This window comes from Symphalangus syndactylus, chromosome 11 (assembly GCF_028878055.3).
Source record: "Symphalangus syndactylus isolate Jambi chromosome 11, NHGRI_mSymSyn1-v2.1_pri, whole genome shotgun sequence".
Taxonomy (NCBI): domain Eukaryota; kingdom Metazoa; phylum Chordata; class Mammalia; order Primates; family Hylobatidae; genus Symphalangus; species Symphalangus syndactylus.
The window spans coordinates 89,307,468-89,335,154 of NC_072433.2; the positions used below are offsets into that span (position 1 = coordinate 89,307,468).

At 36.0% G+C, this 27,687-nt stretch overlaps 1 protein-coding gene across 2 annotated transcripts in view; it reads right to left on the minus strand.

Annotated features, from left to right (window-relative positions):
* Positions 1-27,687, minus strand: part of SLCO4C1 (solute carrier organic anion transporter family member 4C1) — a 65,452-nt gene that overhangs the window by 36,784 nt on the left and 981 nt on the right. The window contains exons 2-3 of one of the 2 annotated variants that reach the window (XM_055299767.2): positions 22,556-22,819; positions 966-1,148 (exon numbers count right to left, since the gene is read on the minus strand). In XM_055299767.2, coding sequence (XP_055155742.1) covers positions 966-1,148; positions 22,556-22,819 — 447 coding nt within the window. The remainder of the gene's footprint in view (positions 1-965; positions 1,149-22,555; positions 22,820-27,687) is intronic. The other variant, XM_063612838.1, reaches the window with a different exon arrangement.

Here is a 27,687-nt window from a genome sequence, read left to right on the forward strand (position 1 = left end):
CTCAAATTCCTTTTTAGGCATTTCATAGATTTTTATTTTATTTTAGTTCTGTTACTGTATAATTATTGTATTTCTTTCAAAGTGCCATGTTTCCTTGCTTTTTCATGTTTTTGCTTTTCCTTGTTACTATATTGATATCTGCACAGCTGGAGTAACAGTCACTCCTCCAATTTTACTGAGTAGTTTTCACAGGATAAGACATATTCCTATAGATATATCTGTGGTGTTGGTTGGGTAGGTATCCTTTGGGTTTGATTCTGGGTGGGCGCAGCAGTGTAGTCTCCATTTGAATACTCTGGCTGTAATCAAAACCAATGGTATCTGTGAGTTCTTCAGTGGCTTAGGCTGCACTGAACATACTGTCTTCCAAATGCTATGGTAATGAATCTCCTATGTTAGATTAACAGACTGATAAAGAGAAAATTCATATGCAAATAAAATATTCAATAATTAGATGTAGGGCTGTGCATTGTCTAGTTAGCTTTACCTTGCAAAAACATAAGAGAAGGAATTTAAGAGAAACTTATGCTACCAGGAATTAGATCACAAATGAGAAACAATGTTTTCTTTTGTGGACTGTAAGTCAATATAGGATGTAATAAATCACACAGAATGGCAGAGCTCAATCTCTACACCTTGTAGAGATTTGCCTCTATGTCACTTGTGAAAGTTACCCTATGATTCAAGCAATCTAAAGAGAATGCTACTTAAATGGCTATTCCTGTCCTGCAAAGCTGGCATGCCTACAGCAAGAAATACAGCAGAGGATCAACAAAAATCATTATAATTTATATTTACTGACATTATATGGCAGGAAATAAAACAAAAGTAATGCTGCGTTTATTTATTGGGAAAACCTATGGCATTACAACTAACTTTTTAATAAGCCTATGTGATACTTTACTTCTAAAGTGGACAAATAATAAGATAAAGTGATACTGAGACAGTTTAGAGAGTAAACTTACCTATATAGAGAGAAGACTTGTGTGTGGGCACAGAATCATCAAGAAAGGCTGTTCCCAGAGTATAAAGAGGAGTTCCTCCTGCCCCCAGCAATAGTTGTCCCAAGATGAAGACATACAAGTGGTTAGAAAGTGAAGAAGTTGAAGACATACAACTGGTGCTATTCCTTGTTGTTACACAAGTGTCTTTGGGGAAAAAAAAAATTGTGAATTTATAGAAATTTTGCTAATGATTTAAATTTCTATCATATAAATTAGACTTGCCTAATATAATATAACCTTATTTATTTCTTCCAATCATTTTACTTTGATTTAAACTATTTAAAAATACATCAAAAGAAAAATATACTTTCTTACCCCAGCCTGCCCTCACTTTATGAAGGTAACCCTTATTCACCTCTGTCACTTAGATGGGGGTAACCACTGTTAACAGTTCTTTTCAGTTTTTCAGACATTTATTCACACATTTACATGTTGTATACCCCATTTAATTTTTTTACACAATTATAGTCATAATAAAACATGCTATCTTTATATTCAACAATGTCCAGTTTTCACTTATTATGTCCCGGACGGCTCTGATATTAGCACTTAAAGCTATATTTAAATTTATTTATTGGCACTGTCATAATATTCTACATCATAAATGTCCTGTAATTTTATTGCCTAGTCCAGCACATGTATTTAATAATAAATATTATTAATATTATATTGTATTATACATAGGTTTAGATCATTTTGTTATTTCCATCAGAATGTTATGATGTACATATTTTTTTAAGTTTACCCTGGCACATTTTGGGCAAGGCTATCTATAGGACAGGTTACAAAGAGTGAAACTGCTAGGTCAAAGTGAATAAATATTTATATTTTGATACTGCCAAACCACTTTATCAAAAAGTCATACAAATATGCAATCCCACCAACAATTCATTAACACTTTACATAATAAAACTTAAATGACTACCTATCTCATTGGTTAAAAATATATATATATAATTTTTTAATTTTGTTTTTAAAATCAGTGACATTAAGCATTTTTCCATACATTTATTGTCACTTGCATTTTTTTCTCTGAACTAATTTTTCAATTAGTTCAATTTTCCTAGGTTCTGAGTTTGAGACATGACTGCTCCTTATTCCATAATTACACAAACAATGGTTTTATCCTAGCATTTTTACTACTTTATTTAGATATAAGATAGGTGGATAAACATATACACACAGAATGGATCACGTGGCTATGTCTATGTAATGTGTGTGTATATGTTGCCAAAAAGGCCTCGGAAGAAAAGTAGGTCAGAGGTCATCTTCTGCAACTCAGGTAAATACATTAAGCCAATTAGCTCAGCCCAGGTGATTGCAGTAAGCCAATTAGATCAGCTCTGGTGAATATAATCAGTCAATTAGCTACCTTGAGAAAGCAGAGGCATCCAGGCAGGCCCCAAGTAGAAAATGTGAATAATACAGGCATACATTGAGAAAGAAAGCAGGGCTGTGAAGTGCTAAGTTAATTCATATGTTAGTGGGAGAAGACAGAGATCCAGCATTCTACTGCATTAACCAAAAAGCACATCTCTTACTAACTTGACTATTTGGGGGTTTATTTATGGCCGTTTGATCTTGTGTCACTAATCTCTGCAATCCCACTCCAGCACAAATCTCTTGTTATTACTTCAGCTTTCTAAGGTTTAAAGGCATCAATATGTCAACCCAGCTATAACCCATTTTAAAGTGTTTCATGAAAAGCTCCATTTAATTGATCCATTTTCGTAATACAGATGGTCCTGTATTATGAAATCTAATACAAACATCCCACAAAAAGCTGACAATGAATAATTCACCTCATTCAAAGTTGAATAATAACCAGAAAAGAAAAACAAATGGCTAGTAAGGGAGAACAGTCTCCAGAAAAATACTGTCATTAATGTAGATTTTTAAATTACTATATTGCCATATTAAAAAAGGAATGGAAACAATTGCCTCTTAAAATCCAGAGCTCAAAACAGGGATTTAATAAGCTCATAGAAATGTGTTGAGGCAGGGCGTGGTGGCTTACACTTGTAATTCCAGTACTTTGGAAGGACAAGGTGGGTGGATCACTTGAGGTCAGGAGTTTGAGACTAGCATGGCCAACATGGTGAAACCCCGTCTCTACTAAAAATACAAAAATTAGCTGAGTGTGGTGGCACACTTCTGTAGTCTCAGCTACTTGGGAGGCTGAGGGCAGGAGAATTGCTGGAACCCAGGAGGAGGAGGTTGCAGTGAGCCACTGCACTCCAGCCTGGGCAGAAAAGCAAGACTCCATCTCAAAAAAAAAAAAAAAAAAAAGAAAGAAAGAAATACGCGGTGAAATAGAGAGAGAAAAGAAAAAAACACAAACATGGGCTAAAATAACTCAGTATCATGTTTTGTTCTATAAAACATAAAAGAACAAAACTATCAGAAATGGAGGTCACCCTGGAATGGTCAAAAAAGAATAGAGACTGTGAGAATTATGACAGAGAGAATAGACTTGAGAAATATGAACAAAATTAAATAAAGGAAAAATAAGACACCAAGACTTAAAAGGTTACAGAGAAAATTACAGATATAGAATTCAGGCAAATGCAATCAAGCATATGTATAGTCAACCAAAATAGAAAAATAAGTATGTTTAAAGGTAAAATTATGGAAAATTTTCTGTAATAAAAATTGATCTATGATTTAAAAAGATATAGAGCATCCCAGGAAAATTTGATGCGGGACTTTCAAAACCAAAATATTCCCTTGTAAAGTTTGTGAATTTTAAAGATGAAAAGACTGCTTTGAACAGCTAAACAAGAAGATAAAGTCACTATGCAGAAGGAAATAAAAAACATAAGCTTACATTCAGACTTCTCTAAAGCAACATTAATCCCATAGAGGCAGTAAAGGGATGCCAAAAAAGTAACCAGTGCAAGATAATGTGACCCTCATATTTTATGCTTAGCCAAATTGTCATTCAAATATAAAGACAAAGAAAAATATTTAAACCTATATTATTTAAACCTATTAAATCTCATAAAATGAACTTGCCCTGAAAAACACTACTAAAGGGTACATTTTAGCCTATAGAGAAATACTTCATTCAGAGATGCCATGTGTACCTCAAGATAATCAGAAGCAAATTGTACTTCTTTAATACAGTTTATAAAATAGCTAGATTTACCTATTCAATGAATTTTGTGAGATTATTAGTTGAGGAAACCATTTGAACCTAGAATTTCAACTTCTAATGAAAAATCAAACAATTTCTGACCAAATACAGTTAGCCCTCCATATCAACAGATTCTGTATCCGTGGATTCAACCAACCACAGATGAAAAATATTCAGGGAAGAAAAATAACAATATATCAATAAAAGAAATATAAATAAAAATACACTATAATTATTTACATAGCATTTACACTGCATTAGCTATTATTTGTAATCTAGAGATGATTTAAAGTTTATAGGAGGATGTAGGTTGATTGTATACAAATAACACACCATTTTATAGAAGAGACTTGAGCATGCAGATTTTGTTATCCATGGGGGTCCTGGAACCAATCCCCCATGGATACTACACTTTCAACATTAATTAAAAGGCATGTGATCGATCTGATGATACACCACAAGAGGAAGCTCCTATGTCGTTTATAAATTTAGAGGAACATTGCCAATAAAATTAAGGATTAGAACTTTACCTAATGAACAAAGAAGTGGCCAGTCTTACCCACTAATATTGGCAGGGCTGTGACAAAAAGACAAAAGGAAATCCACATAACATACCAAGCTCAGCCAAATGCTTAACCCCAAAGACCCACAGCCTGCTGCTCTCCAAGCATTTGCCCTAAAGACCTAGAGGCTAAAGGTACCTCTTTTCCCCTGGGCCTATCCTGCTGCCAGGGGTAGGGCAGAATGGACTCTGCTGTGATGTGATTCCACTTCCCCAGCCACACATTTGATGAGATTCCCAGGAGATGTGTATCTATGCATCCTGGAGAGGGGAGTAAAGAAGCTTAGTTTTGAGGGAACCCAGTCTCCCCAGTTACCTGCATCAGGTGCTTTGAGGTGGCTAACTTTAAACAAACACAGTCTCTCTTTCTCCTTTCCCAGGGGTTAGCTGTACTTTTCTTCCCTCAGCCTCACTCCTCATCTCCTAACCTCCTAACCACTGCCCTGAGGAAGGAGAAAGAACTGCTGCTTTTGTTTATAGTTGACCACCCCGAGTCTAAACGCATCTTCTGGCCTGGGGAATTTAGCTCAATCCTACATTCCTCTCCTATCATCTCTGGTACCACATCTCTGGTTACCACGGCATTTACAGAAAGATGTCATAAGAAAAAAAAAGGCAGCATAATTTTATTAAAATTAAGATTAGGGCACTGACCACAAAAATATTTTCATGGAGCAAATGAGAAATGTGAACACAGAGTTCATCACGAGATGAGGCAATTGTTTATATAAATAAATGAAGTAAAAGAAAAGAAATGATGAAGGAAAGAAAGAGGAGATCAAATCCTGACAGAAAAAAGTAAAAGGGAAAAACTAAAACCCCATAGAAAAGAAGATACAACGGAAAGGGGCACATGGGTTAACTGACCGAGAAAACATAGTTATGGGCATATAGAATACAAATGAGAAAAGTGAGCAAAATTCATGATAAAAAAAGAAGAAATGTTAACATAAGGAGGCCAAAGAAGATCATATATGCACATAGTTGAAGTAGTTGACGTACCTAAGAAAGAAAACTAAAATCATAGAACAAAATACTTAAATATATAATTTAAATAAATATCACTATACTTTAAAAGTATGTATGTAAATCTCTATAGGTCAACCTGCATAATTGGAGGCCAGTAAACTATGACATGAATGGTCATCACCAGGACATAGCTTAGAGTAGACTTTGAAGAGAGACTCCAAGTCGCAAATGTACTTGGACTATTAAGAATCTTCTTTGTAGAGAACACCAGCAGTATACTGTATATCACATGTCACAAGCACTTCTAAATAATTTCAGAATGCACAGGCAAACAAAGGCTTTGTATCTTTTCTTCTTGGAGAATAACAAGTGGAATAACCACTTATTTATATGTAACATGATAAAGAATATTAACTTTAAAAATCATCTATCATATATTCAAGTTAGTTTTTTTCTTCATTAATGTCTAACATCTCCCAGAACTAGCGCTCTATAAATCACTTTTGAAGAAGACTGGTTAGAAGTATAACAAAAGTGTCAAAAGAAACAAAACAGTCCTAGGTCATTAAAAATATTTAAATTTAGCCCTTATACAAACAGACTTAAATCCTAGAGGGTTACAGTGGCACACAGCCTCTCCAAACCACACCAGTGGGGAGGACACCAGGAAAATGCACACTTGGGACCTCTTTCTTCCCAACATGCAAACTCCTGTTAGCTAACCCAACTACAATCCAGGGCAGAGAAAAGTGCCAGCTTGACATAGTCTGTTGGATTTTTCTAATAAAGCACAAAGCAAAAGTGATAAATAGTAAATATTGGCTCTGGAGGGACACAGAATATCCAACACAGCTCCCCCTCCTTCTTTAGCATCCACTTTTATCTTTGTCTGAATTTAAAAATCTGTATGTCTCCCACATAAGAAACCCACAAAAAGCTATCAGCAAAATATCATCATGAGGTATCATGCATTCAGTTATTCTCCCACCTGAAAGCAACACTGAAGTGTTAGCCCCAGCGGTGGTCTGCATCGAAGGTGGCAGAGGAAAACAAGAACAGGGCGACAATTAACCAGCTCCATAGTTCTCTTTCTATAGTTGGTCAGAGGGCCCAACTGATAAGCATAGCTTCCTTCTACCATGCAGTTCTTGTTCCCTTTACCACTGCCTATACCTTAACTGGTCAGGTATTTTACAGTCTTTTACAAGTCTCCAGCTGTTCTTTCCCTGTTGAGTTACTGAAGTTTTCTTTTAACAAGTACTATTGACTATGGGAATGTTAAGAGGCACCTAAGTGGATCTTGCAGTCCAAAAATATACTGTTCCTTGCAACTGGAAAGGAACAACTCAATTTTCCCTTGGTAACTAGGATCCATTAGCTCTGTCAATTTAGTGAACTCTCCCTGTTGAATATTTACTATGAAGAGATCAAAAAAGGATTAGTGAACAGTTATTGTTAAGCTTTGGATTTAAGGGAATAATGACTGTGTGCCTTGATGGAAACTTGCATCCCTTGGGTACTAGAATTCAACAAGGCAGGGTGTAAGAATTCCATTAAGTGGATTATTAGCTATAGTAGTGAGAGGCACCAATCCATTGCCGCTCCTTAGTTCCCTAGACAGTACCCAACGAACATAGTGGTGAGTTTCTGGGGTTTTATTTTTGCTTAATCTATCCCAGATTTGCAGCTGAATAAGTTAGCAACCCACAAATGCCAAAGGCTGCATACAAAACAAAAAAAAGAGCCACAAGAAAATTATCATCATTCTAGCCAAAAGATCAAGAAAGAAGCAGCTTGGCAAGGCAGAAAAATTATACAGTAATCATGCTCTCTAGTCAAATACCACAGAGAAAAACTGCAGTCTCACCCACACTCACCCCTGCACTATATGGTGTAACAAGGTGCCCCACCCCCCTTCCAGGGTGGTGTCAGAGAAGGCTGAGAAGGGATCTGGGACTTCTACCCTCATCAGGAGGTAATGATCCCCACCCCTCGTGACAGTGACATCTACACTGGTAGCCTGGGTTTCCAGCTCTACGTAGCAACAGAAGCGCCCCCACTCCCTCTCTGCTAGTGCAAGAAGAAGCCTAGTGGAGTCAGAACTTACACTGTAGTCTAGTTGGAATTAGGCCATACTTCTCCTCTGTGGTGTCAGCAGAAGAGTGGCAAGTCACTCCTACCCTTCCCAGACAGAATGATATCAGTGGAGTTCTAGTGGAGATCCAGGACTGCCACCACCACCCAACAGTAACAAGAAGCCTGTCTTCCTACTAGGTGTCAATTGAGGCCAAGAGGTGAACTTGGACTTCGATGCCACTCGGCAAATAAGACATCACCCACCCCCACCTCAAAGCCATCAGAGCAGTGTCAAGTAGTTAAGACAGAAGATTTAAATAAGAACCAGAGTCTAATAATATAATACAAAGACTATACTTATATACATGTAATGCAATATCTAGAAAAAAACACTCAAAAAGCTATACAAAGAAATATACTCAAAACACTATAGATAAATCAAAATGGAATTCTAAAAACGTTCAAGCAACTCACATTCAGGAAAGCAAGAAGCAGATAACAGAGAAACAAAAAACAGAACAAACACAAAACAAAATATTAAAAGTACAGGTTTAACCTTTAACATACTAGTATTTACATTACATGTAAATGGTCTGACTATTACAATTAAAGGATATTGACATAATGAATAAAAAAACAACCCAACTATGCCATCTACACGAAATTCACTTCAAATGCAGTAGTGTGGGCAGGCTGAAATGTAAAGATTGGGGGAAAAAAACATATCATCCAAGCATTAATCAAAAGATTGTAGGAGTAGCCATATTAATATCAGTTGAAACTGACTTTAGAGCAAAAAAATTTACTTGACACAGAGAGACATTACATAATGAAAAATAGTCAATTTACCAAGAAGAGTAACATGTTTTCACCATCATAGAGCTGTAAAACATGAAGCAGAAATTTATAGAATGAAAGGAGGAACAGACAAACCCACAATTACAATGAAAGATTTCAAAACCCCTCTCTGAGCAACTGATAGAACAGAAAATTAGCAAGGATATAAACTAACTTATCAACCACATCTACCAACAGGATCTAACCAACATTTTTTAAGCACTCTGCCAAACAATAGCAAAATACATTTTCTTTTGAAATGCCCACAGAACATATGCCAAGGCAGACCACATCCTGCGCCATAGAGTAAACCTTAATAAATTTTTAAAAATTCAAATCCTACCTAGTATGTTTTCTGACTACAATGGAATCTAAGGAAACATCATTAACAAAATGATAACAAAAATATCTCCAAATATCGGAAACTAAACAACATGCTCCCACACTTTCAAATAATCTATGGGTCAAAAAGGAGGTCTCTAAGGAAATAAAAAAATTCACTGAATTAAGTAAAAATGAAAACACAATATATAAAATTGTGAAATACAACTCAAGCAGTACTGAAAGAAAATTTTATAGCACTAAAATGCATACGTTAGAAAAAATAAAAATAAAATCAGTAATCTAAGCTTCCATGTCAGCCACCTAGAGAAAAATAATAATAAAATAAATTTAAAATAAGAAGAAAGAAAATAAAGAGCAGAAATCAATAAATTGGAAAATAGAAAACTATAGAGAAAAATTAATGAAACTAAAAGTTCATTTTCTGAAAAGATGAATTTAATTGGCTACATCTAGCAAGACTGACAAAGAACAAGAAAAAGTAGACAAATACTGTCAATACCAGGAATCAAGCAAAGGATTTCACAACAGATCCAGCAGACAAAGAAAATATAATAAATAAATACTAGGAACAGTTAGCTTTATATACATAAATTTGACAACTTAAATGAAATCCATTAAAAGGATAAATTATATCTACTCACCCAAAATGAAGTATAAGGTTGGTGCAGAAGTTAACTGCAGTTTTTGCCATTAAAAGTAATGACAAGGCCGGGCGCAGTGGCTCACACCTGTAATCCCAGCACTTTGGGAGGCCGAGGCGGGCGGATCACGAGGTCAGGAGATCCAGACCATCCTGGCTAACACGGTGAAACCCCGTCTCTACTAAAAATACAAAAAATTAGCCGGGCGTGGTTGCAGGCACCTGTAGTCCCAGCTACTCGGGAGGCTGAGGCAAGAGAATGGCCTGAACCCGGGAAGCGGAGCTTGCAGTGAGCCGAGGTTGCGCCACTGCACTGCAGCCTGGGCGACAGAGCGAGACTCAATATCAAAAAAAAAAAAAAAAAGTAATGACAAAAATCACAATTACTCTTGCACCAACCTAATAGATTTGAATTACTATTAAAGATAACTATTAAGAATATTAACTTTTTAAATTAAGGAACTCCCCAAACAGAAATCTATAGGCTCAAATAGTTTCACTTGCAGAATTCTAACAAACATATAAAGTAAAATCAATTTCAGAAAATAGTGGAGGAGGAACATTTCTCAATTTATTGTATGAAGTTTATAATCCCCTAAAATCCACAAAATCTACAAAGCTAAATAGAGACAGTACATAAAAGAAAATTAAAACTAATATCCCTTTTGAATATAGACACAAAAATGCTTAACAAAATAGTACCAAACAGAATTCACAAATATATCCAAAGAATTGTACACCATTGCCAGGTGAGGTTTATTCTGGGATGCAAGGCTGGCATCAAAAAAATCAAAAAATAAAAAAATGTTAACTATTGTATTAACAGATTGAAGAAGAAAAAAATCGCATGATCATGATCACATAATCAGAAATCACATGAACAATTGATGCAGAACAAGTATTTGGCAACAGTCAACAATGATTCCTGATAAAAATTCTCAGAAAAAAAGGAACAGAGTAGAACTTTCCCAACTTGATAAAGAGTATTTATAAAAACATGCAGCAGTGGTGAAAGACTGAAAGCTTTTTTCCCTAATATAGGGAAGAAGGTAAGAACAATCACTCTCACCATTCTTACTCAAAATAGTACTGGAAGTTCTAACCAGTGCAATAAGGCAAAAAAAAAAAAAAAAAGAAAAATTAATGTCATACAGAAGGTAAACAAGTAATAAAACTATTCCTATTTACAGAAAACATGACTGTCTACATAGAAAACACCAAGGAATTCACAAAATAATATCAAGAACCAATTAATTCAGTAACGTTGCAGAATACACAATAAAACATACAAAAATCTATCATATTTCCACATACTGGCAATGAACATATGGAAACCGAAATTTAAAATACAGTACTATTTACAACCATTCAAAAAAAGCAAAAAGAAATACTTAGATGTTAATCTAACAAAATATATATACATAACTTGTATGATAAAAATACAAAATACTGATGAAAAAAATTAAAGAAAGTCTAAATAAATGGAGTATAAATCCATATATGTTCATGGATTGGAAGACCCAACATAGTAACTGTATCAACTTAATCCCAAGTAATACACAGGTTGTATTAGTTCATTTTCACACTGCTATAAAGATACTACCTGAAACTGGGTAATTTATAAAGAAAAAAATTTAGGCCTCAGGAAACTTACAATCACGGCTGAAGGGGAAGCAGTTACATCTTATATGGTGGCAGGCGAGACAGCATGTGAAGGAAGAACTGTCAAACACTTATAAAACCATCAGCTCTCATGAGAACTCACTCACTATCAGGAGAACAGCATGGGGGAAACCACCCCCATGATCAAATAACCTCCCACCAGGTCCCTCCCTTGACATGTGGGGATTATGGGGATTACAATTTGAGATGAGATTTGAGTGGGGACACAAAACCAAACCATATCAAGGTTTAATACAATTCCCCTCAAAATCCTATTAAGATATTTTGTAGATATTGACAAGATTATTCTAAAATTTATATAGAAATAAAAAGGAATGAGGCAAACCAATATGGAAAAATAACAATGAAGTGAGAGGAATGTCTATAGGATTTCAAGACTTTCGTAAGTATAATAGTCAAGAATGTGATACTGGTAGAGAGATACATAAATCAATGGAGCAGAGTAGAGATCCCAGAAATGTAGCTATACAAATATGCCCAACTGATTTTTGAAAAGCTACAAAAGTAATTCAATTGTCAAAGGAAAGACTTTTCAAATGGAGCTAGAGCAAATGGACACTTACAAACAAAAATCAAACTTTAAACCTCACATCTTTTATACAAATTAACTCAAAATATATCACAGACTAAAATGTAAAATAGAAAATTATAAAACTTTTTTTAAAAATAGAAGAAAATCTTAGGGATCAGAGCTAGGCAAAGGGTTTTTAATCTTCACAATAAAAGCATAATCTATAAAAGGAAAAAACTGATGAATTCGACTTTTTTAAATTGAAAATTTTCACTCTCTGAAAGACCCTTTAAGAGGATGAAAAGACATGCTACAGACTGGATGAAAATATTTGCAAACTAGCTTGTGACAAGACCTAGTACTCAGAAAACATAAATGTCTCTCAAAACTCAACAGTAAAGAAACAAATATCCAAAGACATGAAAAGACATTTCACCAAAGATGATATGCAGATAGCAAATTCACACAAGCAAAGATGCTCAATTTTATCAGCCATTAGGGAAATACAAATTAAAACACAGCGAGATTTCACTGTACACCTATCAGAATGGCTATACCAAATGCTGGCAAGGATTCAAATAAACTGAGTCACTCATACATTGCTGATGGGAATACAACGTGATACAGTGAATCTGGAAAACAGTTTGGCAGTTTCTCAAAAAACTAAACATAGAATTTTCATATGACCCAGCAGTTTTACTCCTGGGCATCTATTCCAGAAAAATGAAAACTATGTTCACACAAAAATCTGAACATGAATGTTTGTAGCTTTATTTGTAATAACCAAAATCTGGGAACAAACCAGATGTTCTTTAATAGGCAAATGGTTAAACAAACTATGGTACATCCATACCATGGATTACTAATCAGCAGTAGAAAGAACAGAACAATTGATATATACAACAACATGATGAGTATTCAGATAATTACTCAGACTAAAAAAAGTCAATTCCAAAACATTATGTACTGTATAATTACTGAAATATAGTAAAACCTTTAAACACAAAAATGTTCATCATGAGTTAATTTATAATAAAAAACTTTTTATATGTAAAAATTCAGTTCTATGAGAATGTTTAAAATGTAAAACAGAATGCTATGCAAGAAAATGCTCACAGGTTGCAACATATTTTATTAACTGTATTAAAAATAGGCACAGAAAAACAGTAAGACAATACTGAAGCTGTTTTCCTTGAGAAAAGAAAAACAGTGAATTGGGTTTTTTTCTCTTTCCACTTCTTAGTATTACCCAAATTGTCTGCATGACCCATAGAACCTCTCTAACCAGAAAAATTAAATGTATTAATAAAAAATATAACAAAGGAGGGTTGGTTAAATAAGTTATTTATAAAATGAAATAATAGAAAAGCAAAAAGATTCTGCAGCTCCATCTTTACTAATATAAAATGTGTCCAATACATCTTCCAAGTAAAAAGAAGTCAACATTCATAGATTAAAAATCTTGTTTCCTTCAAACAAGGATTTTGAATGTGTTTGTGCGAATGTGATGTAAAGATGTGTGAATGTTAATAAAATTATGTGAGTGTGAATGTGTGCATGAATGTGTGTTAATGACTGTGTAGTGTAGTTTATGTGTGACAATATACGTATGAATGCGTATATACATTTTTAAAAGACTGAACAGTGTTAACAGTGAATAACCAAGGTGTGTTACCATGAAAACTCTTTCTTTCTTTGTTTATTCCATTTTTGTTTGTGTGTTCCTATTTTCTGAACATTTTACAAAGTACATATCATGTTCGAAGTCAAAAAATTCAAGATATTTTCAAAAGGCAACTTGGCTATTTAAAAGGCAATATTTTAATGTGTTATTCTAAGTGGACCCAGTTAAGCTGAGCTACACCAAATGAATTCTTTTTTTATCTCATAACAATATGATCTTAGAAATATATCTAATTAAAACCCTTTCTAATGTACTAGTTCAAAAGTGTTTGGTCAGACTTTGGGGATATGTCAACACCAAGTGACATCCACACACACAAAAAAAGGACTTTATTATTCATTACTACTATTTAATGAGCACTTATCACACACCAGGCACTGCCTTATCACCACATATGTATACTCTTCTATGTGGCATTGATTATTATCAACATAATTTATAGTCAAAGAAACTTATCTCCAGGACCACTATAGTTCTATCACAGTGTGTGAGCAAAAACTTAAACTCACTTATTTCTGACTCTCATATCTCTGCTAAAGTGCTGAATACTTTCATTAAATCGGATTAACTAATAGCATTAAAATGAAACAGAAAAAATATATTAAAACACACATTGGCAAATTTGTGCGTTTTTAAGAACAGTGACTAAGAAAATAGAATTTCCTCATTTATTTCCTGCCACAAACCACCAACCTTTCTAAGGAAGCTACAAAAAAAAAAGAAAAAAAAAAAAAAAAAGACATTGCTTAATCATTACCTTCCACACAATATACCTGGTTAGACACAACTACGCCTCTGGCCACTTGAATGCCCTATCAGAGCATTTCATTTTATATACGAAGATTTTAAAAAGTCCATGAAAAGAGAATTGCTAACATTTTAACATTAAGAGCCTAATGCCTTGTCCTTCCACGGAAGACAGTAAGAGTAGGTAATGGCAGATAAAGGCAATTTGGGATTCTCTGTCCACATTTTCCATAAACTTGGGCTAAAAAAAATGGAACATTAAAAGAGAATTTTCTTAGAAGCACTGAAGTGAAATCAACATCTTAGCAAGTCATTAAGACAAAAACCAAAAGTAGAATATCAAAGCATTCTGCTACTATTTCTGAATATGCTTCTCATTTTAGCTTCCTTTTCACACTGCAAATTTTTCAGATCCCAAATCTTACTCAAAAAGATTATGGAAAATAATTTTTGCCTCTAACAACATAATTTGTCTTAATTCAGTCGCCAGAGGAAAAAAATGGAGAAGGAGAAAATTCTCTTTAAATGTTACACTATTTTTTTTAGCCCAAGTTTATGGAAAATGTGGACAGAGAATCCCAAATTGCCTTTATCTGCCATTACCTACTCTTACTGTCTTCTGTGGAAGGACAAGGCATTAGGCTCTTAATATACCTCATCAAAGGACTCCATTCATTAATATATGTGACAACTCAACAAATAGTTCTTAAGGACCTAGTTTATATCGCATGCTGTTCTAGGTGCTGATCATAATAAAGTTTCTAAACTCAACAAGGGCTTTCAAATTCACATAGTTAAACCTAAAGCAGATAGAGCAGATTTTACCAAAGTGTGTTCACTGCCTCACTTACCTAGAGGACGACAAAGTAAGGGGCGAAAGCAGTATGAAGGGGACAAGTTTAACAACGGAGCCTCTTCATCAACTCTACATATCATACCCCTAACTAAAGATTTGCAAAATCCATTTGCTTTATAGTGCTGCAGTAAAGACACCTGCTTAGTGTTCTTTTTTTTTTTTCCAAACTCATTCAACCATTGAACACATTTTTAACATATTCCTAATACCTCTAGAAACTGTTCTCTGTAGATAGTACTTTCAGAAATGTTTGGACATGTTTTTCTCTTGCTGAAGGCCATGGATTTTTTAAACCTCTACCTACCAGCAAACTATAGCTTGTAAGGAGAATTGAGTTCGTGCTAAAATTTCATTGACACATTTTTTTCCTACTTATTTTTCTCTGTAAGTTTCCTCTATTTCAGAAGTTTGGTCATTTGCATTTCAACAAAACTGGCTGCATTAGAGCACCTAGCATTTCATGATAATTGTGAAACTCCTATTTTAAAGGAAGACATAAAGCAATAATCTGCAAAGGAAAAGAAACCTTTCTCTCTATATCCACAGTTAAAATCTTTACAAAGTAATCAGACACTAAAATGGACATGTATGTCCTAAATTAGACTAAGATAACCTGGGTAATTTTTAAAAAATATTGATTGAGTCCTACTCCAAACTTACTGAATCAGGATCTCCAAGAGACAGTATTAAACAGGAATAGCAACTATCCAGGATAATTCATATATATATACACACACACACACACACACACACATATAGATACACACACATATATATATATACATATATATATATATATATATTTTTTTTTTTTTTTTGAGATGGAGTGTTGTTCTGTGTTGCCCAGGTTGGAGTGCAGTGTCCCCATCTCAGCTCACTGCAACCTCCGCCTCCTGGGGTTCAAGCGATTGTCCTGCCTTAGCCTTTCAAGTAGCTGGGATTACAGGTGCCTGCCACCATGCCCGGCTAATTTTTGTACTTTTAGTAGGGACAGGGTTTCACCATGTTGGCCAGGCTAGTCTCAAACTCCTGGCCTCAAGGAATCCACCCACCTCAGCCTCCCAAAGTGCTGGGATTACAGGTGTGAGCCATTGAGCCTGGCTCAGGGTAATTCGTATTATCTAGGAAGTATGAGAAAGACTGAAAAGCCTCTGATATAAAAAATTGTGATGGTTTTATCTAGAGCATTGACTATTGCTAAAAGGTAGCTCTAGGCCTTTTATTGTATGTATTAAATTTAAAAGTGAATTGTTTGTTTATTACACCATTATAGCTTCTAATCTAAAAAAATCACCTCTTCTCATTACTCCTTTATTCATTTCAGTTACAAAGAAGTAAAATGTAAGAAAAATAAGTGATTTCCATAAAATAAAATATCAAAAAAGGAAAAAACACTCAGAGGCCAAGCAAAATTAAAGCTTCCTGTATTGAATTTGTGCTTGAAAACCTCTAAGATTCTTTGCCCTAGGTCTTCTCAAATCTAGGCAAGAATTCCATTAAAGAAAAAAATATTCTAAGAAAAAAAGATAAAACAGTAACCAGAAGTAAAGTCCACTTTGAGTCCTACTCTAATCATTTTCCTAGCACAGCTTTTGTAAGTAGTTACCAAGCATAACCGAAGTCCTTTGATGAAGCATTCTCTCTGAAATGCCAATAAAAAAAAAAATTAGAAATGTAGTGCTACAGCTAATGTGAATTTTTATCATTTAAGGTTTCTTTGAGGGAAAGGGGATGGAAAAGAGAAACAAAGATATAGTGCAACGTAGGAAAAATTATCTAATTATTGGTCAATAAATAAAAAGAGCTTTACTAGCTTAAGTAACTACTTTTCTACAATTCCTCAGTATTTAATAATGCCTCTCTCCCAAAGTCTCAAAGAGACATAAAGATTATTTTGCATGGTAACATTAAAATAACACTCATCTAAAAGAAATTAAGGTTGCTTAGATGAAAACAATGTTATATGGTAAAGATTTATTTATTGCATTTTAAATATTTTAAAGTCATATTGCAATATGTTGTGTCATATTAATATTATGTTGAAGTAAGTCAAAATGAATGTCAAATATGACTTATTTGAAAGTGTTTTGACACTATTCTATGTTTGGGTTAACTTGTACAAAAAATTAGCCCTTAATAGTATGTATTTGTTCTTCTTAATTTTAATACTACCTCTTTTTTTAGTCCAATAACAACCACAATTTCCCTTTGATCATCTCCATTCAAAGTTAATCACCTCTAATGCTTATGTCTTTCTAAAAGCTTCCCTTAAAAAAAAACTTTCTCTACAACCTACTTAAATTTATTATTTACAACACAATAGAAAGTCCAAGCTGTTTCCAAACATATCTTCCTAACTTTTGTTCTTAACGTTCTTTTGTGTTATTCTCACACCTGTAGAAATTATACATGCTTATCGTATTTTATGTTTTGTTTTTTTCTACTTACTAGCTATATTACATTACTTTAGTCTCCTCTTATAGAGATTATTCCATCCAAAGTGAGCCCTGATTTTGATTTCCCACAAGAACAACAGAAAAAGCACAGAAGGGTATGTTAATTTCCTCACTGTCCATTTTAAATTAAATTACACGTATAATTTCAATTAATAAAATCATTTATTAATATTATGCTGTATGTTATGTTAAGTTACTTAGGAAGATTACACATCCCCTTGCCTCTAATTAATTTACAGGAAGCTTTCAACTAATCTGTTTTCCTTTTGCAGTTTCCTTTTCCTAGGTTTTCTTCTCTACTCTCCCTAAAGTTTAACAAATAATTCAGATTTTTCCTTACAGATTCCCTAACTTGCAAAAGTAGATTAATACGGACCACTGTACCTGACTACTAGAAATTGGGGAAGAAATGGTTGAAATTCATAAAAAGTATTAAAATCATTCAATATAGTTAATAACTTAGCATACACATTTGAAAAACAATAAACAAACCATAAAAATTAGGATTAGTTTTAGTTGTTGTTAACCATCTATGAAATCAATTCACCTCTTGCCCTAAGGCTTACACTGCAAGAAGAAGAGGTTTTTCACTTCTTTTTTTTTTTTTTTTTTTTTTTTTTTTGAGATGGAGTCTCCGCTCTGTCACCCAGGCTGGAGTGCAATGGTAAGGTTTCAGCTCACTGCAACCTCGGCCTCCCTGGTTCAAGCATTTCTCCTGCCTCAGCCTCCAAAGTAGCTGGGACTACTGGCACGTGCCACCACACACGGCTAATTTTTTTTTTTTGTATCTTTAGTAGAGATGGGGTTTCACTGTGTTGGCCAGGCTGGTTTCGAACTCCTGACCTCATGGTCCGCCCGCCTTGGCCTCCAAAAGTGCTGGGATTACAGGCATGAGTCATTGCGCCCGGCTGGGTTTTATCATTTCTAACATCCCTTCCGTTTCTAAATGCCTGGATTCCTTTAAATGTGTAATGCAATTTGAATCCTGAATTTTGTGTCTGTCATATTATAAACACCTACACACACCACAATGACACTTCTGTTAAGAAAAATCACAGGGAGGCCGGGCACGGTGGCTCATGCCTGTAATCCCAGCACTTTGGGAGGCTGAGGCGGGCAGATTACCTGAGGTTGGGAGTTTGAAACCAGCCTGACCAACATGGTAAAACCCCATCTCTACTAAATATAAAAAATTAGCCAGGCATAGTGATACGTGCCTGTAATCCCAGCTACTCAGGAGGCTGAGGCAGGAGAATCGCTTGAATCCAGGAGGTGGAGGCTGCAGTGAGCCAAGATCGCACCATTGCACTCCAGCCTGGGCAACAAGAGCAAAACTCCTTCTCAAAAAAAAAAAAGAAAAAAAAAGAAAAATCACAGGGGAAAAAAAATGCAAAAATCCAACACAACAGTGACGCATTTTCATTCACCAACAATGGGAGAGTAACTAATATACCCCTTCCTGAAAGTCAGTGTGACATTATCTATCAAAAACTAGAATGAGGAAGGCCTTCAAATCCAGTATTTGCACTTCTAGGAATCAAACCAAATGAATGACTTGCATGATTATGTAAACACATATGTTTGAGGATATACACTGCAACACTGGATATATAATATGCAGTTCATACTAAAAAACTCCAAACCCAAATTCTTAATTTCATTCCAATTCTGTTCTACCTAGTCTTCCACCTTCTAGTAAAAATGGCCCCAGCTGATCAAGCCAAATACCAAGGACTCCTTCATTCCTCCTTCACAATATATCCAACAGAGTCCTATTTCTTTTTCCTATAAAACACACTGAGAATCATTCATCTTCTGGATCTCTACTCCTACCACCCCAGTCTCAGCCACGTTTATCTCTCACCTGGACTACAATAAAAATTTCCAGAGTGATTGGCTCCCATTTACTCTTGTCTCTTGAACTCCAGTAAGATCATGCACTTCCCTGTATAAAACTCTTTCACAACTTTGCATTGCATTTCAAGCACAATCTAAATGCCTCCCTAGTGTCTACCTGCCTCTCCAAAACAGCCTCCCTTGCTTTGACAATGCTGACCAAAACTGACAATTCCTAAAACCTACCAAGCCCTCCTCTGCTGCAAAGCCCTTAACCATGTTTTTCTCCAGCCTGGAAATTATCTTTCAAGGTTAGCTCTTCACTATCCAGATATTATCATTGTAGCCTTTCTTGGCAAACATACTTAGCCTTTAACACAGTATTACTTCATTCTATTTGTCTCTTTACCCACTCACCTCAATTTTCAATTATCTTGTTCATTTGTTTATTAATTGCATATTTCTTCCCACTAATACATAAAATCCAGATGGCATGGAACTGTTTTACTGGTGTTATCTCAACACCATATGTAGTCCATATCAATAAATATATATTATATGAATGGCAGAATAACAGGAGGGCAAGCTGAGTTTTTGCTTTCATTTGCTACATTTAAGCTATTATTTAAATTGAGTCAATTTATGGTAAAAATCTTAGATCAGCCAATTCCTCTATCTAACCTATTTCAATAATCTGCTAAAATAATGAAAAATGTTAATTAGATCAATAAGAACTTGGTGAAAACCTGCACAGTACACTACTAAAAGTTTATGATCTGGCTTCAGCAATCTTAGCTTCATCTCTGGTCACAACAAACACCTTAATTTGTGGCAATTTTCCTTAAGGAAAATAAGTTCTTCAGAATGGCCATAACTCCAGGTATAAATGGCAAGAGAGGAAGCTGAGAAGATCGTGGAAGACAGATCAGGCTTTGTACTGGAAGAAGTATTTACGTTTCAGTTTAGAGAGTCATAGATTTTTGAGCAAGGTTTGTTTACTTAAGAACAAGAAAGACATCTGAGCAACTGAAAGGTTGAGGGCCTAGAAACAGCACAAAGATTACCACCTAAATGCTATGAACAAATAACTATCACAGAATCAGTAATATGTTTTCTTGTGTGGCAGATTAAAATTTAGATATTCCCTTACGATTTAGATTTCAATAGTGTTATACTAAAGCCTACGCTGCAATATGTGGCTTGTTCCTAAAACTACTCCCAGTGAAATTATGTCAAGTTGCCTTGTGCAGTCTTGTCCAATCTCGGATGTGCTAGAATCTATGTAAGTGCTCTTTCTGCTGATAACTTATTCTCCTTATCTTATTCATTCCAAACTCTACCACATTTTAAAAATACTCTCCATTCATCCACTTACATATTCTATTTTTACTTCTAAAATGAAGCCTACTTACCTAATAAGTGCACTTCTAAAACCATGCTATGTAATATATAATTTGTTATTGAGAATATTTTCCTGTTTGTTATCATTCTAGAATTGGAAAATTGATCTTGGGAAAGATTAATACTTTAATATTGTCTTAGTCCGTTTGCATTGCTAAAAAGGAACACCTGGCCGGGCGCAGTGGCTCATGCCTGTAATCCCAGCACTTTGGGAGGCCGAGACGGGTGGATCACGAGGTCAGGAGATCGAGACCACGGTGAAACCCCGTCTCTACTAAAAAAATACAAAAAATTAGCCGGGCGCGGTGGCGGGCGCCTGTAGTCCCAGCTACTCCGGAGGCTGAGGCAGGAGAATGGCGTGAACCCGGGAGGCGGAGCTTGCAGTGAGCCGAGATCGCGCCACTGCACTCCAGCCTGGGCGACAGAGCGAGACTCCATATCAAAATAAATAAATAAATAAATAAAATAAATAAATAAAAAGGAACACCTGAGGCATTTATATAGAAAAGAAATTGATTTGGCTCACAGTTCTACTGTACAAGAACCTAGTGCCAGCACCTGCTTCTAGTGAGGGCCTCTAGCTGCTTCCACTCAGGGCAGAAGGCAGAGGGCAGCTAGCCAGAGATCACAGAGATCACATGGGGAGAGAGGAAGCAAGAGAGCTACAGGGGAGGGGCCGGAATCTTTTTTTGTTTGTAGAAAGTCTCACTATATTGCCCAGGCTGGTCTCTAACTCCTGAGCTCAAGGGATTCTTCTGCCTCAGCCTTCCAAAATGCTGTGATTTTAGGCGTGAGCCCCCATGCCTAGCTCAAACTCTCTTTAACAAACAGTTTTGTCGGGAACAAACAGAACTCACTGACCCCATTCCCAGGGCATTAATGTATTCATGAATGATCCACCTCCATGACCCAAACACCTCCCTCCAATATGAGGTTTAGGGAGACAAACATCCACACTATAGCAAATACTAATTTTCAATATTAACACACAAATCTAACAATCTTAACTTTTTAAAAATAATACCTATAGCATAACAGGCTCCAATTACCCTTTGTCTTTCATTTTCAGGGGTTAAGTAAGTGAATAAAGCCTCTGAGTTTATAACCATCTGATTTTATTCCTAATTATTTCAATATTTGCTATTAGAAGTCCCAGGAAGGACATTAAAATGTTAAGGTCTACTTTCATTTGTCCACCCTTCTGGCTCTACTATATTTGTTTTTTTATTAAAAATGTCATTGGGAAAAAATATGTATATAATTAAATTTCCTTTCTGAGCCTTTGAATAATACATTTCTCCATCTAACGAGAGCAACCTACGATGACGGTTGCTCTGAAGTTCTGTGTTTCTTATCTAGGTCCAAAAGTAGAGCTAGTTTCATTTCTTAGGAAAAGTTCCACTTTTCTAAATGTCACCTCTCTTTGTCTCAAATCAGGAATCAACATGTCCAGGGTGCAGAGCTGTAAACACAGCAAATAAAAGTACAAAGGGAAAAACTAAAGATCTCAGAACTCCAGTGAGGTCACAACCTGCAAAGGAAAACAAGTCATCTCTTTTTGAGGAGGACTGTGTATAATATGGGGAATAAGAATCAGAGGCTTAAAAACTTGGAGAACCACTGAAACGATGAATAATGTACAGTCTCTCTAATATCCTATCTCATACAGTTCACACAATGAACAAACCAGTGAGCCATGGAAGAGATGTAAACCCTTACCATACTGTATAAGTGAATTGCAATATAAAGTTAATGACCTAGTTTTATCCACTTCTTTAGATTAAAACAAACATAAACACAACAGAAACTTACCTTCAAAAAGAGACCCCAATTTATATTCTCCACTGACAAATTGTGGCAATGAGAATACAAGTGCTCCCAGTCCAATCATAAAGGCTGCAAATGCAAGCCATCTCGGCTTATGTCCTCTTTCACCGAAGAATGATACAAATAAAGACAACAAACAGAATGAAATATCGTAGCTTGATGAAATCAGGCCAGTCAGGGAACTCTTCATTTCATAACGCTTCTCAATAGTGGAAATGCTAATATTTACTAGGCCATTAACTACAATACCTAAAAAACAGAAAAGTTGATGTGCATCATTAAAATTTTACCCTATGATTAAGATTATTATTTTTTTTTTTTTTTTTTTTTTGAGACAGAGTCTCGGTCTGTCGCCCAGGCTGGAGTGCAGTGGCGCAATCTCGGCTCACTGCAAGCTTCGCCTCCCGGGTTCACGCCATTCTCCTGCCTCAGCCTCTCCAAGTAGCTGGGACTACAGGCGTCCGCCACCACGCCCGGCTAATTTTTTGTGTTTTTTTAGTAGAGACGGGGTTTCACCGTGGTCTCGATCTCCTGACCTCGTGATCCGCCTGCCTCGGCCTCCCAAGTGCTGGGATTACAAGCGTGAGCCACTGCGCCCGGCCGATTAAGATTATTAACACAATGAAGTAGAGTTTGATTATTCGTTTCTTTTGTTTTTTTAAATGTACCAGTTTTCAAAGTCTCAAAGTTTCAAAGTTAGGCAACCTAAACATATTTCCTTGAAAATCAGTTTGCTTTTTATTTTTATTTATTTATTTTTAATTTTTATTTTATTTATTTTTTTTTTGAGACAGAGTTTCACTTTCATTGCCCAGGCTGGACTGCAATGGCACGATCTGGGCTCACCGCCACCTCCACCTCCATCTCCAGGGTTCAAGTGATTCTCTTGCCTCAGGCTCTGGAGTAGATGGGATTACAGGCATGCGCCACCACACCTGGCTAATTTTTTGTATCTTGTTAGTAGAGATGGCATTTCACCATGTTGGCCAGGCTGGTCTTGAAATCCTGACCTCAGGTGATCCACCCGCCTTGGCCTCCCAAAGTGCTGGCATTACAGGTGTAAGCCAACGCGCCTGGCCCAGTTTGCTTTTTAAATTGTACACTTGTGAATTTTCAGGTGTCCAACAAAACTGATGCTTGCTGCATACTAAATTATAGTTAACTAGCCTTAATTCATTTTTCTTTAAATGATGAAGTCAAACTGGTAAAGTCCCATGAAGCCAGTTTGCTAGAGTTTCCAAGTATTAATATATCATACTCCCAGGGACCTCACTCAGAAGACTACAAAAGGTACAAGAGACCCCATAGGCCATTACAGTTAGGCTCAATTGCTTCCCAAATTATTCAATCCTTAAACATATTTATCTATGACAAGAGATAACTTTGACTATTACTTTGTCTCTTCCCTCCTCTTCCCAACTCCAAAAAAAGAGATAACCTTGATTTAGTCTTAGGAAGAAGAAATTGAGCTCTCAAACCCCTATTTTTTTCTAACATTCTTACAGATATTAAAGTTACCATGCAAAGGATTCTAGAGCAAAAGTAAACATAAGTCTTTTAGCCATTTGTATTCTAAATTATATCCAAAGTAAAAGAAAAAACATACATTTATTATAACTATAGCGAAGGAATAGAAGGTAAACAAGGTAAGACTGAAAAATCTGAAAATTTTGACTTACTTAAAAATGTCCTGTCCAGATATAGATTAAACTTACAGGAGTTTTAAACATAACTATAAACTGACAATTTTAAAAATCTGATTGAATTAACTAGAGATTCCTTTTACTTAGGTATGATAAATTGTTTTCATTTATTAACAGTCCAGATATAGATTAAACTTACAGGAGTTTAAACATTACTATAAATTGAAAATAAAAAACATCTGATTGAATTAACTAGATACTCTTTTTATTTAGGTATGATAAATTGTTTTCATTCAATACCAGAATGAGTATATACATACAAGTCATGATCTCCACAAATCTCTTTAAATTTTGATTAAGACCGTAGCTTAAAATATATTTCAAAAAAATAAATTCAACAAATTTAATAAGTTTCAAAACTCATATTTTTTACTTTTGTACCAGTTTCATAAGACTATAAGCCAATTTACAATTCTTGGGATTTCAAAATAAAGTACCTAAAATATCTTAGGATGACATTTTTATACGTTATCTAATAATACAAAATTTTCCGCATCCAATAAAATCAACTTCTCTATCACTTGCCATACTGATTAAAAATTAGTTAATAGAAAGCATTGTCTTCATGGTAAAACTTCTCTTTGAAAAAAAAAAATTTGTAAACTCCTCAGGAAGGATAGCACATTAATCCAATGACTCTTTTTTTTTTTTTTTTTTTTTTGAGACGGAGTCTCGCTCTGTCGCCCAGGCTGGAGTGCAGTGGCGCAATCTCGGCTCCCGGCAAGCTCCGCCTCCCGGGTTCACGCCATTCTCCTGCCTCAGCCTCTCCGAGAAGCTGGGACTACAGAGTGAATTCTATGCTATACAAGTTCTAAGAACATTACTTAAAAAAACAAAAACAAAAAAATCAGGAAATGCTCCGTACTACAACTCTCTATTGTAAATGAATGACAATAGGAAGCACATTAGAAAATTAAGTACTGGCCGGGCGCGGTGGCTCAAGCCTGTAATCCCAGCACTTTGGGAGGCCGAGGCGGGCGGATCACGAGGTCAGGAGATCGAGACCATCCTGGCTAACACGGTGAAACCCCGTCTCTACTAAAAGTACAAAAAATTAGCCGGGCGCGGTGGCGGGCGCCTGTAGTCCCAGCTACTCGGGAGGCTGAGGCAGGAGAATGGCGTGAACCCGGGAGGCGGAGCTTGCAGCGAGCCGACATCGCGCCACTGCACTCCAGCCTGGGGGACAGAGAAAGACTCCGTCTCAGAAAAAAAAAAAAAAAAAAAAAAAAAAAAAAAAAAAAAAGAAAATTAAGTACTTAGAGAACCCCTGTTTGTCTTTGAGAAATGCTGGGTTAAATAAACCCATTTGACAAATTTTGTTTTTCTTTCCAATTAAATGTATATTTAAATATACCATGGAAATGATCTTAAGGATCGTGTTTGAGAAACATGGCAATAGTTTTCAGGCATTCAAACTTAAACTGAAATGTAAACTAATAATTTATTGGGTCGCACTTTTTATTATTATAATTTTTTTTTGAGACCTTGCCTCACTCTGTCACCAGGCTGGAGTGCAGTGGCGCCATCTCGGCTCACTGCAACCTCCACCTCCCGGGTTGGAGTGATTCTCCTGCCTCAGCCTCCTGAATAGCTGGGACTACAGGCGTGTGTGCCACCGCACCCGGCTAATTTTTGTGGTTTGTTTTGAGACAGAGTTTCGCTCTGTTGCCTAGGCTGGAGTGCAATGACACGATGTCGGCCCACTTCAAACTCCACTTCCTGGGTTCAAGTGATTTTCCTACCTCAGCCCTCCAAGTAGCTGGGATTGCAGGCATGTGCCACCATGCCCAACTAGTTTTTGTATTTTTGGTAGAGACGGGGTTTCACCATGTTGGCCAGGCTGGTCTCGAACTCCTGACCTCAGGTGATCTGCCTGCCTCAGCCTCCCAAAGTGCTGCAATTACAGGTGTGAGCCACAGCGCCCGGCCATAATTTTTTGTAGTTTTAGTGGAGAGGGGGTTTCACCATGTTGGCCAGGCTGGTATCCAAGTTCTGACCTCAAGTGATCCGCCAGCCTCAGCCTTCCAAAGTGCTGGGATTACAAGCGTGAGCCACCACGCCCGGCCTATTAGGTCACTTTTATCTCAGATTAAGCTTCTTAAATTGGGGACCTCTGGGTAGATGCTGCTCCAGACTAAACCTGACAAATTTTCCACGAGTGACAATTATATTTGACAACAATTTTAGGCAATATTTTATATTAAATATAAAATGATATATTCTGGAATAATATAGAAATTTCAGAGGAATTTTAAGATAATACACAAGATAAGACTTTTTTACTTGTGTCCAACTTTTTTATCTTCGCATTCCTTTGACACTGTGATGCTTCACAATTACCAGTTTTGTAAAACTATGATCAAGACATTAATGGAGGGGAACTTTGGTAGGGACAAGAAAAGTGGACAGGGAAATAATTCTTCAACACAAATCTACCTTCAGTAGAAGACCTGCAGCTGACTTGCAATCAATAAATGGTTTCTTAGCAAAACAAGGGGCCCTGGGTTCCTTGAAGAGGAGGAATAAGAACAAAAAGTATACTTAAGCTTTGACTTAGTTTTCTATTAACTTTAAAAAATGAGCTGTTTCCAACCCTCTAAAAAATATATTTCTAAGGTTGTATTTCTTCCAATTAATCCTTGACTGATTATACAGAAAATATTCTGGGACTATGCCTCAAGTGACCAAAAAATATCTACGTGCCAATTCAACTAAGCTTCGGCATGTCCTTCATGATTCCTCTCCACCTCTTCTCCACCCTTCCTTAAAGTCAACTCCGGTTAACTTCCTATTTTCGTTCAACCTCTGTACTGAACACACCAGAAGCAGCTTTAACCTTCTCTGTGCCTTCTTTCAAGGGAGCTGTTCTCCCTCCAGGATATCACTCCTCCAAACTGAGCTTAGATTGCAAACCCCTGAGGGTATAAATCTGAACTGAATCTGTAACTCCCAAGAGAACCTAAAAGAGATCCTAGAACAAAACAGATGCTGGCTAACTAATGTAACACAATGAAGGTTAAGGCTCAACAAAGTTGGGAGCCTTTGCTAATTTACTCACTGGGCTCTTCTGGTGCCCACATACTCCCAAACTAAATACACTCACAAAACATGAATGTTTGTATCTAATTTATACGATAGATTTTACATAGCTTTCTTCTTTGTAAGGCATCCCACTCCCACCTGCAAAGGTATTACTCCTTCCCCTGAGGCAATGAAACAAATGTAAAAGTAAAATACCTTTAAAGAGGGCCTAGGTAAATTTTTGTCTTTATAATGTAAAATAAACTCCCCCAGGGTATACCTTTCCCAAAGGAAGGTTCTTGTAATCTTCCCTGAAAGTCTTGAATCCGCTAAACTGAGGTAAAATACAAAAGAGAAAAAGGCTTGTATAGCAAGTTTGAACTGCAGCGATAA